At 41.7% G+C, this 18467-nt stretch overlaps 1 protein-coding gene across 1 annotated transcript in view; it reads right to left on the reverse strand.

Annotated features, from left to right (window-relative positions):
• Positions 1-561: 561 nt before the first annotated feature.
• Positions 562-18467, reverse strand: part of THOC1 (THO complex 1) — a 35847-nt gene continuing 17941 nt past the window's right edge. The window contains 11 exon segments of the mRNA XM_043508022.1: positions 562-1268; positions 6821-6899; positions 8180-8327; positions 8928-9011; positions 13551-13573; positions 13575-13611; positions 14611-14712; positions 16364-16390; positions 16392-16432; positions 16927-16976; positions 17305-17375. Of these exon segments, the coding sequence (XP_043363957.1) occupies positions 973-1268; positions 6821-6899; positions 8180-8327; positions 8928-9011; positions 13551-13573; positions 13575-13611; positions 14611-14712; positions 16364-16390; positions 16392-16432; positions 16927-16976; positions 17305-17375 (958 nt within the window). The 3' untranslated portion in view covers positions 562-972.

Raw genomic sequence — 18467 nt, forward strand, 5'->3', positions numbered from 1 at the left:
AGCAAACTCTACATAGAGAAACTCTGATTTTACTGAAGTAGGTTCTAGCCAAGTACTATACAAACACCATCAAAAACTCCTGAAAAAAAAATTTTTTTTTTTTTTTAAAATAAACTATATCCAGAAAGGCTTCACCCATCAATAAAATGTAGCCATCCCTACATTTGAAGAAGGAAGCTTAAACTAGCACTCAGCAACACTCTACAACAGACCAGGATATAATACCTCACCCACATTACATTAGAGGTGAATTTTAGGTAGTCAGGTGACCTAACAACCCTATTCCTAAAAATAAATTTTTAAAAGTCACATGGGATTTTTTACTGGATTAGAGTTAATACCTCAAATATATGCCTAATCCAAAGAGCATTGGAAAAGAACAGGACACTTCTTCACTGCTGATTTAGCAGTTAAACCAACTTCCCTCAGCAGGGAGAATACCAGCTACCGGATTATTAGCAACACTTTTTTTCCCCCCTAAGTTGACTTGAGTCAACATTGACAGTCAAGTTTTCAGGAAGGGAAGCCAGAGGCCTGCATACAATTCCACCCCAACATTTTCAAGTGCAACCAAGTTAATTAGGAATCGTGTCATTTTACACACATTTAACCTGGATTACATGTAAGCAAGTACGAAGATAGCGCACATTACACACAGACCTTCGACACGCTTGTCAGCAAAACATGGTCTAAAAACAGCAAGCTGTTAAACTATTCTGGTGTGTGTCTCAGAAATCTCCACTGAACCTTGGCTCTCCCCCCTTTACATTTTCATAATTTAAGGATGATGCGTGGGTTGCTATTTCTGGATCACTGTTACTAATCCTTCTCGGGAACTCAAGAAAACTAAATATTATAGAAAGGTTTTATTTGTTTACTAAACATAAAGCTGGCCTATCAAAATGTTAGATCTGTTACCTAGCAACAATAATCACAAATTGTTTTAATAAAAAAGTTGCAATCTGAAATAAATTAACTACTGTTTTCAGTGTCATTAGTTAGGCTTTCTGCAAGGTCACTTAATCCAGCTTTGTTCATTGCAGTAATCAGATTCTCAGGTGTTGCATGTATCCCCTCTTGATCCTGCCAGGCAACCAGCAGCTGCTTCGCTCTCATCTTCACATCCTCACTATCTGACTCAATCTGTTTTATATCAGAGTCCTTCATTTCCAAGTAGGGGGCCAGAGTCTTCCACTGTTCTCCAAGCTTGTTAGCAAATGATTCAATTTGTTCCCCTGTCACGGGTTTGTCTCGTCGTACATCTGGACCTGAACACACACACAAAGAAAGAGTAAGGTTATACCCTCAGGATGATGCAGCACTCCACAATCCTTGTGATCTGCTAAGTTTTAAAACTATTACAGTAGAACCCCAGAGTTATGGATTTCAGCCACATGGGAGGTTAGGGGCAGTGTGTGTGGGGGGGGGGAGGGCGGGGGCACAGGGCTTCTGACCCTCGGGGTGCCAGAGCTCCAGCAAGGGGCTCAGGCTTCTACTCCATGGGAGGACTGGGGCTCAGTGCTTTAGATTTGGCGGGAGGGAGTGCTCAGACTTCCAGTTTCAGCCTTGTGGGAGGGTGCTGGGGCTGCTTTTGGCTTTAGCAGGTGGTGACCTCAGCTACAGAGGGAGCACTGAAACCAGTATTCCCCTCATAGCTAAAGCCCCAAGCCTTGGCACTGGGAACAGAGCCATGGGGCTGAAGCCCCAAGTCCCAGCACCACGCCACCTCCCCCCACCCTTCCTGGTCTAAAGCCCTGAGTCCCAGTGCTCCCAAGGGTCAAAAGCCCCTAGCCCCTGTGGCAAATTGCCAGTACGATTATGATGGGTCCCGTGCTTCCTCTTCTTGGGGGGGGGGGGAGGGGGAGGTTTTCAGGGCACACAGTTTCCTGCCCCTGAACTAGGGTATCTACTGTCCCACTAGTAACCCAGAGAAGGGAAGTGGAGCAGGAGGGACCCAAGCACGCCCTCTACTCTGGGTCCCAGCCCAGGGGCCCTAGAGATAGTGGTAAACCACTTGAACTAGTGCTTCCTTCCTCTGGGCTACTTCCCTCTCCTGTTCTTCAGCTTGTGGGGCTTCCTGCCCTCTCTGTCTGCACAAGCCGGGTGTCTATTTACCTAGGGTCTTGGTCTTCTAGCCTTCTCCAAACTCTCCTCTACTTCAACTCCTCTGAACTGCTGGTCCCTAGCCTTTTATCTGCTCTCTTTTCCCGCCTAGACTTCTGGGGTTTCCCAGGGGATGAAAATAGCTCTGGGGAAATTCGGCAAAAATTGGGGTGAGGCTATCTGTAGGTGCCTCCATCTCAGCCCCAGGGTTGCTACCCTCCCCTGGCTCTACTGGGGGGAAGTAAGTTCTCAAATCCGGGAAGTCCCTACCAATTAAGACAGGGTAGGGGGGCCTAGGGACCACTCCTGCAGTTACCCTGGTAGTGTTCCCCTGGATCTCAATCTGTACTGGGATTGTGGGGTAGAAATTTATGGTGCCATGAAAACACATTACCCCTGTGGTTTTGGCTCAGGTTAGTTGGTCTTGCCCCACCAACTTCCAAGACCAGCGTGACAGCACTCCCAGAATCTACTAATGCTATGGTCACAATACCATTCATCTTTACTGACCTTGTATACCCAAGTGAGGTTACTGCGACCCATACCAGCTGATCAGGCCACATTGTTCTCCAGGATCCCCCAGATTGCACTACATAGGCTCTTCCCTGTTGGGGCACTGGGCTGCTATATGCCCTAATTCCCCAAACTCGTAACACCGTCCCCTTATCCCGGTTGCCGCCCTCTGCCTGGGGCTATTTGGTCAGCCCCTCCAGCCCTCTCTTCCCAAACCCCCAGGTCTCTTCTTGGCCTCGGGCCATTCCTCAGTGTCTTTCCTTCCAGTAATGGTTCTTCCGTAGTTCTCAACAATCCAGGGCCTTGGGTTTGGGGCTGTCTTCCTGGTTTGCCGTGTCTCACCCCCTGGGGTCTGGAACAGTTCATGGGCTGCCAGCTGTCTTGCCACGGGGGAGAACAACTCAATGTAGGTAGAGGGGTCATTCTGGCCAACCCAAGCCAGGAGTCCTGGTGGTAGCCCCCTCAAATACCAGTCCAGTACCAGGAGCTCCATCATTTTTTCTGAGCTGAGGGCCTCAGGGCGCAGCCATTTCTGGGTCAGGTGGATCAGGTCAAACAATTGCGATCGGGGTGTCCTGTCCTCTGTATACTGCCATTCATGAAACCTCTGGGTTTGCAACGCCATTGTTACTCCGGATCTGGCCAGGATCTTTGCCTTCCGCTGGGGGTAATCCTCTGCAGTCTCTGCAGCCATATCGTAGATGACCTTCTGGGCCTCTCTCCACACAGGAACGGGGCGAGGATACCAGACCACTGATCTTGGGGCCAGGCCTCCCGCAGGGCTGTTCTCTCAAATGCCAGGAGGTATGCCTCTTCATCATCCTCCCGCGTCATTTTCTATCAGCCAGCCACTGGCTACACAGTCCAGGTTCCATCGCAATTGTGGTTCTGCTCCATAAGGGCCTTCATCTGGTTTGCCAGCTCCTGTAGCAGAGCTCTGTCCTGGGCAGCCTGATTCATCAACAGCCCATTAGTCTCCTACTGCACCCAAGTCGCCTCCTGTTGGGTGGTTGCTTGGATTCGGGTAGACTCCTGCTGGGCCGCAGTGGCTTGTATTAGAGCCTTGACCATGTCATCCATCTTGGGGATGGGATGGTTTTGGTTAACTCTGGTTTAAGTCCCCAGCATGGTGATCCCACTGCTAATACCACGCGTGGCAAACCGTTGGTACGATTATGATGGGTCCTGCGCTTCCTCTTCTGGGGGGGGGGGGCGCGCTCAGGGCACAGTTTTCTGCCCCTGAACTAGGGTATCTACTGTCCCACTAGTAACCCAGAGAAGGGTAGTGGAGAGGGAGGGACACGGGCCCGCCCTCTACTCCGGGTCCCAGCCCAGGGGCCGTAGGGATAGTGGTAAAACCACTTGAACTTGTGCTTCCTTCCCCAGGCTACTTCCCTCTCCTGTTCTTCAGCCTGTGGGGCTTCCTGCCCTCTCTCTGCACAAGCCGGGTGTCTCTTTACCTAGGGTCTTGGTCTTCTAGCCAGCCATAGCACTTCTCCAAACTCTCCTCTGCTTCAACTCCTCCCAACTGCACTCCTGCTCCAACTCCAAACCACTCTGCTCCCTGTTCCAACTCCTTCCCCTGGCTGATTGAAGCAGGTGGTTTTTATCAGGTGACTAGCTTCAGGTGCTCTAATTGGCTTCAAGTGCTTTTAATTAATCTATAGAAACCTTTCTTCCCTCTATAGAGAATAAGGCTTCTCCTCAACCTGGCAGTTACATATCTCTCCTATATCATTCCTGCTGCCTTCTGGCCATGCTGTATCACACCCCCCAATCACAGCCCCAACCCCCTGTGGCAGGACAGAATTTGCCCCCCCCTTTTCTTTTTTTTAAAAACAAGTCTGTGCTGCTGCCTGATTGGTGTCCGGTTGACCAGTAAGTCCATAACTCTGGTGTTCGAACCTTTGAGGTTCTACTGTAGTTATAAGAAAAGGAGTACTTGTGGCACCTTAGAGACTAACAAATTTATTAGAGCATAAGCTTTCGTGAGCTACAGCTCACTTCATCGGATGCGAGTGAGCTGTAGCTCACGAAAGCTTATGCTCTAATAAATTTGTTACTCTCTAAGGTGCCACAAGTACTCCTTTTCTTTTTGCGAATACAGACTAACACGGCTGCTACTCTGATACTGTAGTTATAAACTCTGTTTTACCCATTTCAGCTAAGCATCTTATTTTGTATTTATGCTCTGAAACAGTCCTTTAAACTCTACTCAAAAACTGTCAGCCATCAATTTTACATAATCTGATCAATGCCTGAGTCTAAGATAAACTCCCCCCATAGGTGTATTATTGAAAGACTGTCCACTATGAGGCTTTCTAAACCACTAGTCCAATCTGGTACAGCTACTATATTCTTAGGTTCATCAGAAGCAACTGTTTCCACTGCGGAGGATAAGAAGTCTATTCTTGCAAGCCACTGCAATTTTCAATACCTAGGTCGATAGGTGTCTGAAAATCTAAAACCATAACTGGAATTTCACTATATCTGGAAAGGTTTAGATTAGTTAAACCAAGCAGAGCTAGCCCAGTTTAACTTGTCTGAATTTGTGAAAAACAAAATTTGCTTCCCAGCAGGAATGAAAACTTTGGTTTTCCTGTTTACAGTGCAGCCTGCCCTGGATTATACGGCAGTTAGTTTTTAACTGTATAAATTATCTTTTTTTCTTACTTAAACGTTTGGCATCAAGATGAAAACACTTTGACCTTTGTGTCTTGCTGAGAAGACAAATGCTGCGTGATTATGCAAGTGAGTTTACAAACTGGTAGTATATCACGGCTTGTCATCTATGTGCTCTGCTGACCACGTTTATAACATTTCCAAAAAACATAGCAATGGATGAAGTTACCTATACAAGGAGTTGAACAACGTTCTGCAACAATGTGTCTCTCCTCACACAACTTCGAGAGCCAATTGGCATGTTCTGAATGTTTCTAACTTTCTCCACTGCTTATCAGTCACACTCATTTATAGGACATTTCACAAAAAAATAAAACCATTACATCGAGAGTTAGGAATTGAAGTCCATGAACAGCTTGGGACAAAAGCAAACACTTCCATTATTGCTCAGAGACAGAGCATGCATATACTGCATCAGACCACAGCCATCTCATCTTTACTTTAAAATGAGATTTAAAAGGAGAAGGAAAGTCAACAAAATGGAACTATGAAGGCTGTTCCAGGTATTGTTAAATTGAAGAGGAGGAGAAAGCTCTTGCACCTAGAGTAACAAGATTGTCCTCTTTCTTCCCTTCTACAAGTGCTAGATGAAAAAAGGCAGTGGACTAGATACACAGAGAACCATGAAAGGTTTTAAAAACATGGAAAGATTGTTTTTAATTCGATCCTGAAGTGAATGGTCAGCCAGCAAGGGTGTCTGGGGATGGGAATGAAATCACATGCAACTCCCAGCAGAGCACTCCACATGCTGGATACTGGAGAGCTCAGATAGTGAAAGACCACACAGAGAAAAGCTGGAATGAGAGGATCGCATGGATAAGGATGGAGATAGGCAGATTCACTCACATGGGGGAGGAGAGATCAGAGTAAGAATGCGCCAGGATTATGGGCAAGAGGCAAGTGAGAAAAGTCTGATTCATGGAAAGAAAAGAAAAAAAAAAGGTGGCATTATCAGGAAGAATGCTCCTTCACTGTCACAGAGAAACTTCTGCATTTGAGAAAAATGAAGAAAAATCTCAGCGATCTTGGAGACCGCTTATATGCTACTATTATTGGAAGCACTGCATAAGGTATTTAAGGGTCTGTAAGTAAACACTATCCTGGACAATTTAACTTGTAGTTACAATAGAGGCCGAGAATTCAGAGAAAGCATTTCACATAGCTGTGCCATACTTTTAGCTTTCAACATCTAGTTACATAGTAAACACACACTGCCCAAGAGGAACATTGGGAGAGATTCCTAATTATGTGTTCACAGTCCAAGTTGCACCCAACTCTGAGGAATGGAACACTTTCAGTGATGCAGGGGTTGGGGATATCCAAGAAATTACTAGCTTTGTGGAACCTGATATGGCGCTGCTTGTTACTTTCAATATGAGCACTGGTGCCAAATGTTGACAGGTCAGAAGCAGAAGGTGAAACAGGACAGATGACCTTGGGGAGAAAACATGATAAAAAAAACCATCTTCTAAATATGGATCAAGAGTGAAACTGAAAAAAAACAAAAACATGTAAATCTTACTTTCATTGTTTTCCTTTAATAAAGCATCATTATCTTCCTCATCTTCATCCTCTCCTGTTTTTATTTCTTCAGAAGGAGGCTATAATGAGAGAATTGAGTATCACTCGATAGCTTTTGTGTTTAAAAAAGAAAGGTTATAGCTGTGTGATGTCCCTGACATGCCTGCTAAAATAGACAATTTGACAAGACATTTGTGTACCAAAAAAACAAAACAAAACCCCACACATTATCCTTCTGTAACCAAAACCCTAACGACAACAAAATACTACTGACCTGGTCACAAGAAAATTTCCTGCTTTTTTCAAGAAAACAAAAGCTTGCATGGAACTTTCTCACTTTAGGGAAAGCTAATCATTCCACTATGATCTGTGATACTACAGGATATTCAGTACTTATTTTTTTCCAAACCTTGTTCCCCGCTCCCCCACCCATTTTCCCGTTCATTAGCCGATGGTGGCATTCAATGGAAAAAATATTGCGCTTATGGCCTTTTTTGCTCCTTTATGATGGATAAAAAGCCTAAGAGGATTAAAAAAAGGTTCCTGCTTGTTCAGCATTTGAAATTCAGGTCTTCTCTACTACGTTTTTTTGCTGTAAGACCTGACAGATGACTAGACAACTAGTTGGATGACAGAGTAATTATGCCAAGTGAATCATGATTGAAAAGGATGTGATGTTTACTGAGCATTAAAAAATTGGTTGCAACAGCTAGTTAATTCAAATGACTGAACATGCTGAAAAAAGTTTTTTTTTATTAAGAATTGAGTTCCCTCTCTCTCTCTCTCTCTCTCAACATCTTCAGGTTAGGAATAAGAAAGCTCCCAAACATAAGTATGGATCCTCCAAGACTGATGACAACCACCACAATCCAGAGATAGACAATCCTGATATTTCTAAAGGGGTAAAAAAGCAGATTTAAAAAACAAAAAAATCCCACCCAACCTTTCAGGCCTTCTTCATATATCAATGAAAATAAAAAGGGCAAAATCCCAACATTTCTCTTGTTCCTTTTAAGGTCACCTTTAACAACACGCTTAAGACATACTGACTCTACAACACATGAAAGCTGAATGTTTCTGCAAATATTTTAAGAGAGTCACAATTAGTTGTTCTAACAAGCCAAAATTTTAAGCACGATAGCAAATCAATTCTGTTCCAAAGTCTAGCATCAGCAGAGTCTTAATAGATACCAGTTTTATTTGCAGTTTTTATTTTAGCACACAACCATACGCATGAATATAAATTCTTTTGACACAAACCAAACATATATATGATCATAATTTACCATTCTGCAGAATAAGAGACCAACAGGAGATCAGTTAGCATAATTTGATTTAAGTACCAGGAAATATTACTTACAGGCAACTCCTTGGCTAATTTGATTACCATGTTTTCTAAGTATTCTGGTAAACTCTTAAATTGTTGATTGGTTGGCTGGAAGAAGTGGGGACTTCTGCGTGCTAGTAATCTTAATGCTCTCCATCCATAATTAGAGTTGTTCACAGCCCTATAAAGACAAGTAGTGTTAGTTACATGTTCATCATCTATACATAGGGTTTGGAAGGCAAAGAAAGAAAAATGCCACTACAGAATTTATTAGCGTTTGATTTAAGGAGATTTATTTGTATCTTTTGATATGCGATGTTGACAATTTGTGTTTTAATGGTTACAAAGCTTTTAATGTTTTGAATCTCAACATCTATTGTCATTATATAATTATCTAATCCCCCAATTGCCCGATCTCCTCAATTTCCCACAATTGTGAAAGCTTAAATAAATTTTTTTTTAAAAATGCTTAAAACCCATAATTTTGCACAAGTTTGAAAATTTAAATTGACAAAATTTTTAAAAATAAACTGATATTTCTGTCGAAACTATAAAAAAAAAAACCAAATTCTATCAAGCCTATCTGTTCAAGACGGGGGGGGAAGAAGGTCACTCATTTCGCAGCTAATGTCATGCTGTCCAAGCTTACTAGCCTTCTGGACAGAAGTTCAGACTTGTGGAGACATCAATAATCCAGAGAACAGACACTGTACTTCAATGATCCAAGCAAACTTTAAAAAGAGGGACACAAATTAAGTGGAATAAAATGAAATCGACTCACTTATACTCATTTTCAACCATGTTTTCAGGATCTGCCTGCTCAATAGCCTCTTCAAAGAATTCCTCCAGTGTCGGCATATATTCCCTATGACATAAATCAGAGCTTGATACTCTTCACGTTTTCTTTCTGACTAATCTCTATTTATCCCTCCAATTAATTCATGCACACTTCAGTCTTCCTTATGAGGCAGCGATAGATATCTTGATTTGGACACTGCACTGAAGTGACAGATCTCTAGTTTATCTATGCATTGCTAATGTTGCTAAGACATGAACTACTGCTCCAATACTTAAATGCAACAGAGGTGTAACGTGATCTATTATCAGTTAAGCACCACAGAAGACAATACAGACAGAATCCCTGCCCTGAAGAATTTACAGTCTAAGGCCCCAATTCAGCAAAGCACTGACTTCAAATAGGACTTAAGCACATGCTTAAATGCTTTACTGTACAGGGGTGCGATTACTCGTGTGGTTAAGTGTTCTGCTCAACCAAACTCGAAATTAACTTTAACATAAGGCGATATAGAACGTATTGGGTGGGAGGGAGAGAGTTACAGTAATACGATTACCTGGTTGCTTTGATTACTAATATGCACGAGTCTTGAGGATTTTGTAAAAACATTGATTATTTAAGTTACCAGTATTATGAGGGGAAGATTAGAATACACAGATTTCATGGTAGAAGTGTGTTTTAAAGAGAGCTTTGAAGAAGAGAGAGAGTGGAAGCATGGCTGACCATATCAGGAAGGACCAGGCAGATGTAGGAGTCAACAAAGGTTGTTAGTTTTGTGCAACGTGGGTGAAACCAAGTAGGGAAAAGCACAGGTCCTTACCACCTCATCTGCCAATTCAGAACAACAAAGTGTTTGATATAGGCTGCATATATCCCTTCCATTCAGTTCATTTCTGGCCACTGATTTTAGAGGAAAAAACTGTAGATATCTTTATACTATACTTAATATATTATTCCCATGCTGATGGATCCCACTCCTGGTTGAACATTTCAATTAGCATGACTTTGCTAGTTTTTCTCCACTTGCAATGTGGCACATGAGATAATTACTTTATGTTTAAATTAAAAAGAAATCAACATACTCCTGAACATTTAGGGGATCACAAAATTACATAGCTTTATTTAAGAGTCAATATTTGTAGTTATCAGTCACCCTTTTGTTAGCTGCACTGTTACTGTTCTTGCAATAGTCAGCAGCTGCTTCTACTGGATATTCAAATCTGCACTTAATACTCTTGACTGAATATGGGCCACATTATTCTGTGCCCACCGTGCAGAAAAACACCAAACACTGCTGGGGGACACAAGTCCCTTCCCCAGCAGTACGTCTGTTTCAGCGTGCTTGGAGCAGCCTCAGAGATGGGGGCTGAGCATGCATGCCTCACTGTCGGGGAAGTGGGGAGCGGGGCTGGATGTACATGCATGCTAACAAGACAGACAGACAGACTCTGTCCCTCTTTCTTGGGAATGCAGCTCCCTAGCGTGGAAGGGAAGGGATTTTTATTATGCACGAGGCAGAAATGTAGCAGCCTAGCTGAGTTAATTGATCTCATTCTCAGAGGCACAAATGTAGCAACCTGTGTAATAACACTGTTAACGTTCCTATTGTTAGTTAACTGTTCCCATTCCCCAGGAGCACAAAACCTGTGAAAGTTGTAAGGCCCCTACGTTGCTACAGTGATGTAAAAGAGCCTTATTATAAATGACAGTAAGGGAATCCTCAGCTAGGAAGACCTATACGCTTTCTCAGTTTTTCCTGTGCCAGTATCACCATGGGGTTAGATTACATCTCAGGATTTAAAATTTTACTTACCCATTTAAAATATTAAAAAAGACTGAGGGCAAACAAAACATTTACTTAGCAGTCATTAAAATGTCCGGACAATCAGAACCAATCACTTCCCAAAGTACCCAGCCAGGTCCAGGACAATGATTAGCAAAACTGTACGACTTTCGTTTGTGAAAATCTGTACAATTTAAAATGACATTCTACTTTTAGGGTTTTTGTGTGCTGTTTGGGTTCCTGTAATTTAAATGAAAATCCAGGATTATAACTGGAATGCAGGGTAGTAGTTACCAAGTGCTTGTAACTTAACTTTCATGTGTTTAGGAAATGCTGAATAGTTAGTGACTTTTTCTGTATTGTAGTTTAAATAAATTACCCAAACAATTGAAACTGGTGTGATTATATTGCGCTATTTTGACAAAGTATGCAGAATTTTGCATAATTATGAATTTTTTGGCACAGAATTTTGAAGTTGTTGGCGTAGAATCCCACCAGGAGTAACTTAAGTACCTGATGCATCTAAAAATATGCAGAACCATCAAGATAGTTTAGTTCCTGTTTCAGAGACTGTCAGGGTTCCCTCCCCACTCTGAACTCTACGGTACAGATGTGGGGACCCGAATGAGAGACCCTCTAATCTTATTTCTACCAGCTTAGGTTAAAACTTTCCCAAGGCACAAATTCTTTGCCCTTGGAGGGTATGCTGCCACCACCAAGTGATTTAACAAAGAATCAGGGAAAGGACCACTTGGCGTTCCTATTCCCCAAAATATCTCCCCAAGCCCTTATACCCCCTTTCCTGGGGAGGCTAGAGAATAATATCCTAACCAATTGGTTAAAAAGTGATCACAGACCCAAACCCCTGGGTCTTAGGACAATAGAGAAATCAGTCAGGTTCTTAAAAGAAGGATTTTATTTAAAAAAAAAAAAAAAGTAAAAGGTAAAAGTCACCTCTGTAAAAATCAGGATGGAAAATAACTTTACAGAGTAACAAAAGATTAAAAAAAAAAAACACACAGCAGAACTTCCTCTAGGTTTAGTTTCAAAGTTACTAAAAACAGGAATAAACCTCCCTCCAGCAAACGAAAAATTCACAAGCAAAACAAGAGATAATCTAACACGCCTTGCCTGGCTTTTACTTACAATTTTTGTAATATGAGAGACTTTTAGGATGGTTTATAGGAGAAAGTTTTCTGACCTGATGCTTCTCTGCTTCCGAAAAGCCTCCCCCACCCAAGATTTGAAAGTATCTCCTTTCCCCATTGTTCCTTTTGGTCAGGTGCCAACCAGGTTATTTGAGCTTCTGAACCCCTTACAGGTAAGGAGAAATTCTAGGCTACCCTTAGCTGTATGGTTATGGTTACAACTATAGGGTACTGTGATATGTGCATTATCTGGCATCACAAATACAGCAGAAGACAGATTCATCAGGCATCAAGTCCTCATCTACATGTGCCTTATCTAAGGTCCATTCAAGAGAGATATCACCTTTGCCTGAAAAGGTGGCTATCATGGAGCAACAAGGAAATAGGGAGGACACACTGTAGTACAGGATCATGAAGACATCTAGATAAACTGACTTTGATTTTGTTTTGAAAAGTGGGTTTTGTCCCAGCTGAGACTGGGCCCCATTGTGCCGGGCACTGTACAGAGTCAAAGTTAGTCTCCACCCCACAGAGTTTATCAATATATAGAGACAATACTGGTAAGAGAAAGGAAATATTATCCCATTGTACAGATGGGCATCTGAGGCACAAAGATGAAGTGACTTGCCCAGAGTCCCAGTCCAGTGCCTTAACCATTCAATCATCCTTCTCAACCACTTCCCGTCATGATAAAATAAATACTAAATGGCTTATCATACCTCCATTGTTTCAGGTTTTTGGGTTGGGGGGGGAAGGAGGTCACAACTCCATGTACTGATGCATGTGGAGTAAGCACCCCTCTATCTGCAGCACTTTTCTGGTACACAGAGGGCTAACCTACTCCAGCCTCCCCAGCCAAGCGAGCATGGCAGAGATTCTGAGACTCCCTCTAGCACATATTAGAAGCCTCAGGGCTAAAGAAAGCACCTCTTGTGCAGAGCTACAATCTGTGAAAGCAGAGACTCTGCAAAGTTCCAGTGGAGCAGCACAAGCATCTTTCCTTGTGTTTGTTTTGGCCTCCTCAGCCACTGCCTACCGCTCAACTGCCCCATCCAATCTCCATGCTCCTTGGCCAACCACTGATGTTGCACAAAAATAGATTAAATGTAGCAATGTTAGCAAAGACAATTATGTGGTCAAGTGTAGAGCCTTATAGTTGCACAGTACATGGGGCCTTGACAGTGGCACAATTGTAAGGAGTAACTGAAGAGTGCCTTTTACGGTCATTGCCTTAGCAGGTGTGTTAAATGATAGAAATCACTGGCAACAGATCTATTCCTAGCACCAGAAATAGTAGCCAGCTTCACCTCAAGTAATGCTACATACATACATGCTAGCACCTACCCACCATCTCATTTTATTTCCCTCAAGCATCACACTTTTAATACAGCTTAAACATTTAAAACCAGATTCTGCCACCCTCGCCTGCTAGGAGTGGCAACCACTGTTCCCAGAATTACTAAGAGCAATGGGACTACTTGCATGAGCATGCACTATTCAGTGAGAGTGAGGGCTGCAGACTGTGGCCTTTAGTTAGAATTTTACTTTAAAAAAAGGTGAACAGAATTGTTGACAGTATAAATAATTTTATTAAACTGTTAATTTCTTTGATTATTTTAAATCTCGTATAGTCGCAGGAAGTTAGCTTGTAGGTAATGAAGTACTTTTCCTGCTTACCTAGTCTCAGATTTACAAGCTTCGCATGTTGTCTGGACATAAATTCCAAAGCCGAGTTTAGCTCCTCACTGCAAACAGGAATACAAAATTGTGTGTTAAAACTGCACATCAATCATGCACCTTTTTCTTTTAGTGAAAGAAATATTCCTACCATATGCTCATCTAAAGATCCTTATAAAAAATCATGTCAGTTATGAGATGTGCATAGAATGATATGTTCTGGGTTTATAATGTCAATGATGATGGACTTTGTGGTCTGCGCTGGCCATTATGATAGTTACATTCTTAAACATGTGCAAAAATGCTGCCCTGGGGATTTGGGATCAGAAAGAATTTTACTTCCCAAGTTAGAAAAGCTTGACTCTGTCATGTTTGTGATAGAGCGAAGTACCACTTTCTAGCTCAGAGGGGACTTTCTGACAAATCAACTCAACAGGAGGGGTTTGGAGTTTGATAGAAGGTTGAACCTTGCCTCTCCCAGCTTGGAGGTTAGGTGTACAGCTACAACGGAAAGGAGAAGAAAGAATTTCTCACTCCTCCACCCAAGAACAGTTAAATGTAATCAGTACATCACTATGGTTGTCATCACATAATAGTAAAGGCAGCAAGGCAGAACATGACATCATCCTGTTTGGGGATGCACTGACAAAGAGCCAGTGTCCCCAAAATGTTTATAATTAATTCAGTCACATTAAAACAACATAGACATAACACACTGTACATGACAGATACACAAGGGGGGAAGGATTCTTGGAGTGCAAAGATCAGCGTGCATAGGCTTTTGTAGAAAATGTATCTTAAGAAAAGATTTAAGGCAGAAGAGGGAAAGGTGATTCAACACGTGGCCAAGAAAAATGGTCAATAGAATGAGAGAGAGATAGAAGTGATGAACATGATCAGCTTCAGAAGGAGGTGATTAAAAGGAGGCATGAGAATAAGGAGACACTGCTACACTCTGAAGAGATATTTCAGTAGTTTAGCTCATTCTCAGAATTTCATACTTTTCTTATCACCACCAAGTTATCAATACAACAATGAACTGGGGCAAAGAAAAATTAACATTACTTCCCCATGAGAATTTTTCTTGTTTGGTCCTTTCCCTAGGAAATCCTCTGGAGCTGGCCTCTTTCTCACAAGTCTTGTTGGCTTGGAATCTGATGGTCTAAGTAAAAACACTTTTTCAATGTCAAAATTACAGTATTTGGAGATCCAAAATGAGGACAATAGCTTCTAGCTGACTTTCAACGTAAACTTTCCACAGGCAAGATTAGCTATTAGGATTTTGGGGACCTAGACCATATTACACCTCAAATTCATGAGATAACTGACAATACATCTCAGAATTTGTCAAAAAGAAATAATTCCCATCTATTCCAACAGTCCATATTATGTGTGATCTACCCTACTGTGCGTGTCATCTGCATGCAACCTCCAGGGGATGCAGATTCCCTCTCCACAATGCCCCTGAAGCTACGGAAGAAAAGGAATGGAACTTCCGACCATTGTGACTGCCAGGGTGAGACTTACCCAAATTCAAAAATTCTGGCTAGGATCTGGAGAAGGAGGTAAGGACATTCCATATAAAATTTTATTATGATTATTTGTAGCTTTGTGGTTTGTTAGAAATTCCTCCCTTCCCTCATCTCTTCTGCTATCTCTGCAATGGGTGAATCAAAGAGAATGGTCCACCAAATTCCCCCCTCAGGATATCAAGTGGTTGAGAAACGCTGGGTCACCACTAAAGATGCCAGTCAGCCATGGGGGAAGGAGAGCTCCAGGATGAAAGCATAAGATGGTGGCCCAAAGCCTAAGAGAGTACATTTTTTTAGCCTGACATTTTATATTTTTTAACATGGCTATATCTAACGGCACGAGGACCTTTTTACTGGACTGTATGTAACGAACTACGTTTTCTTTCAGGTCACTCACTGATCATCACTGAGCAGCTGCCCTAGGGAATTTATCCATTCAAGCATGAGTACATAAATGCTCGGCCTCACTCCAACAAAGATGTACAGGTTTTATGTCACTACAGCCAAACTGCCAGAGATCCTATTACTGGGAATCCACACCACAAGACGTGGTCATATGGGAAAGTATTTCAGCTTGAGCATCTTACTTTTTCATTCTGAGCTCTGCTAAGTGCAGGAGGTGGGGAACCACATGGACACTCCATCAGTCTCCCACTCTCCAATCACAAAGTCCTTGGTAGTGTCCAGAGGAAAAACACGCTGCCATGGAGGCAGCTGAGCCTCCTCCTCCTGCACAGGAGAGTTAAAATCCAGATGTGCAGAGTCCCCAATGTGCTTGGGAGTACAGGGGCACGATGGGTTCCTAAGATTTTTACACCACAGACCTAACTGCCATCAACACACACATGGTATGTCTATAACTCAAACTGCAATCACACTTTCAGTTGAAGTGGACACACCCACACCAGCTTTAATGTAGCTACATGACTAAAAATAGCAGAGAAGACACGAGCTTCAGCATGGGCTGCAAAAGCCTGCACAGAACCCTGGGTATCTACTCTTACTGCTAGCCCGTGCCATGGTCTGTGCTGTCCCCATGTTCACTGCTACTTTTAGCCGTGCTAGCTACATTAAAAGTAGCATAGGAAAGCCTACTCCAGCTGCAAATCACAACTCCAGCTGCAGCATCAACATACTCTCAGGTATGATACCCAACTATTCTGTTTAGCAAAGTTACCTGCTAAGTCACTAAATGCATAAACATAAGTACACATACTTGAGTGGAACAGTCATTTCAAGCTAATTATAAAAGGAAATTTACTATTTTCCTAGTACACTTACCTTTCTTTCACAAAACTTGGGCAGCCTCATTTTTCCAGGGTTCCAGTTTTCTTCAGTGTTTAATATATGCTGAAAAAAGGAAATAGACACCTAACACCATTAAAGAACACAGTCATCTTCCAAACAGTGTCTGCATTTTTTAAACTCACTACTATTAGAAACACCTGAGAATGCCAAGCGAAAGATTAGAGGAAAAAACAAGTCTGTTTTTTAGTACTTTTACCCACAAAGTGCTGTAAAATGCACTAGGAATCAGTCACACCATTTTCCTTATACAAAATTTAAAAGGGAGCTTGGTTATACATGTGTATGTTCATGCGTGCATATTTTCCCCCCACAGCAACAGGAGAGAGAAAAGCATTTTAAAGAAATATGAAAATATGACTGCATAAAAAAAAACCAATGGGGAATTGGTGTTGGTTATGGCACCTGAAACTTACCTTAACTTTGATTACCTTAAAACTGACCTAGATAGATATCAAATCAATGGCATTCTTTTAGAGCTACTTTGATTCTGTTTAGATAAAATTACTATTAATATATATATATTTTTAAATACTTACCTCTACCATTTTTGAGAATCTTTCCCCATCTGGGGGGTTTCTGAAAGAAGCTGCAATTGGAAGAAATCATATGATTAGTATTAACTTTTGGCAATATAATTTGTAGCAGAACATTTGAAAGAAGGTAAACAACCAAAAACTGTGGTAACCACTTCATGGATAAGAAACGCCATTTATCTGCCTTTCTGGTATTTTTCCAAGATTTCTATTGTTTTTTTCACATTTAGGAAGACAACATAGCTAAATTCCCACAGTACAGCTGTGTTGATTAAAAACTGATAATACAAAACAGCAAATGGAATAAGGAAGCCAATTCAGAGAGTTCCTTGGAGTTACAAGAAGAGAGTTAGAGCATGCATTGTTTGTTCTCTACAGTACTGACCTGGTAAACCAGTTTTGTAGTATCTTCAATCCAGAGGGACTGTTCATCAGTTAGAACGTAGTTTGAACTGTGGGTAGGGGGAAAAAGCACTGAGTAAAAACAGGCTGGCACATGAGATGCTGTATATTCAAATTTGTAATTTGAATATTAAAATTTTCTATATGCGAGGAAGTGGTTATGAAGTTAGCCAGCAGTGTTTGAAAGGAACCAATGAATCTAGGAACAGTAAGCAATGAACTACAGTAAAAAACCCACATTCATCTCAAACAATAACTTCAGCCTATTCTGTAGACTTCATGAAACAAAGGACATTGCTTTCTTTATGCATCTAGAACACTCAACAAGAGTGGCAGGTAGGAGGGGAAGGGAGAAGTGAACTATTAACAAGATCCGTGACTTGGTTCATTTACAAAAGATGAGTAACTTTTACGAACTGAAAATGAACTTTAAATTCTATTTTTGAGTTTTCACTGGTGAAAGAAAAAAGTCCATTTGTAAAGAGGATCCCTCGGAATACAAAGCCTGAATCAAACCATTCAGTAGCAACATAATATGTAAAAATTCATCTTTTTTGTGAGGCACAAGCTATGTTCAAAGTAATATAAACATGGTTATGGCTAGTCAGCTTATGGAAGAAAGATTTCTGCAAGGAGCCCTCTAATTAGAGGAATGTGAAATTTGTTAGCTCTTTTAGAAAATCAGTATCATCTTACAATAGCTACATGAAATTTTATGCTGTCACATTCCTATTTTATTCCAGGTTGGTCTACACTAGCCTACATAAATATTAGTTTATTAGACAGGAGAATAAAGTTAGTATTTGTGCCCAAATTGGATTGTAGGGCAGTTTTGCTCATTGGGTAGGACACTGGGATGGGACTTGGGAGACCTGCATTCTATTCCTGCCTATGTCACTGCCCTGCTGGAAGAGCTTGAGCACGTCACTTCCTCCTCTCTGTCAAATGGAGATAATAATACTGACCTCCTTTATAAAGTGCTCAGAGATGTGCTAACTAGAAGCACCATAATAAGAGGTAAGTATGATTAATTATAATTAAAGGATACAATTGGTCACAAAGGTCATGGAGTCTGAATTCCATTTCAGCCCCCTGCAACTGGCGGGGCTCTGACTTCCATGATTTATTGCCCATGTTCTGCC

Source organism: Dermochelys coriacea, chromosome 2, assembly GCF_009764565.3.
Source record: "Dermochelys coriacea isolate rDerCor1 chromosome 2, rDerCor1.pri.v4, whole genome shotgun sequence".
In the NCBI taxonomy this organism is placed as follows: Eukaryota; Metazoa; Chordata; order Testudines; family Dermochelyidae; genus Dermochelys; species Dermochelys coriacea.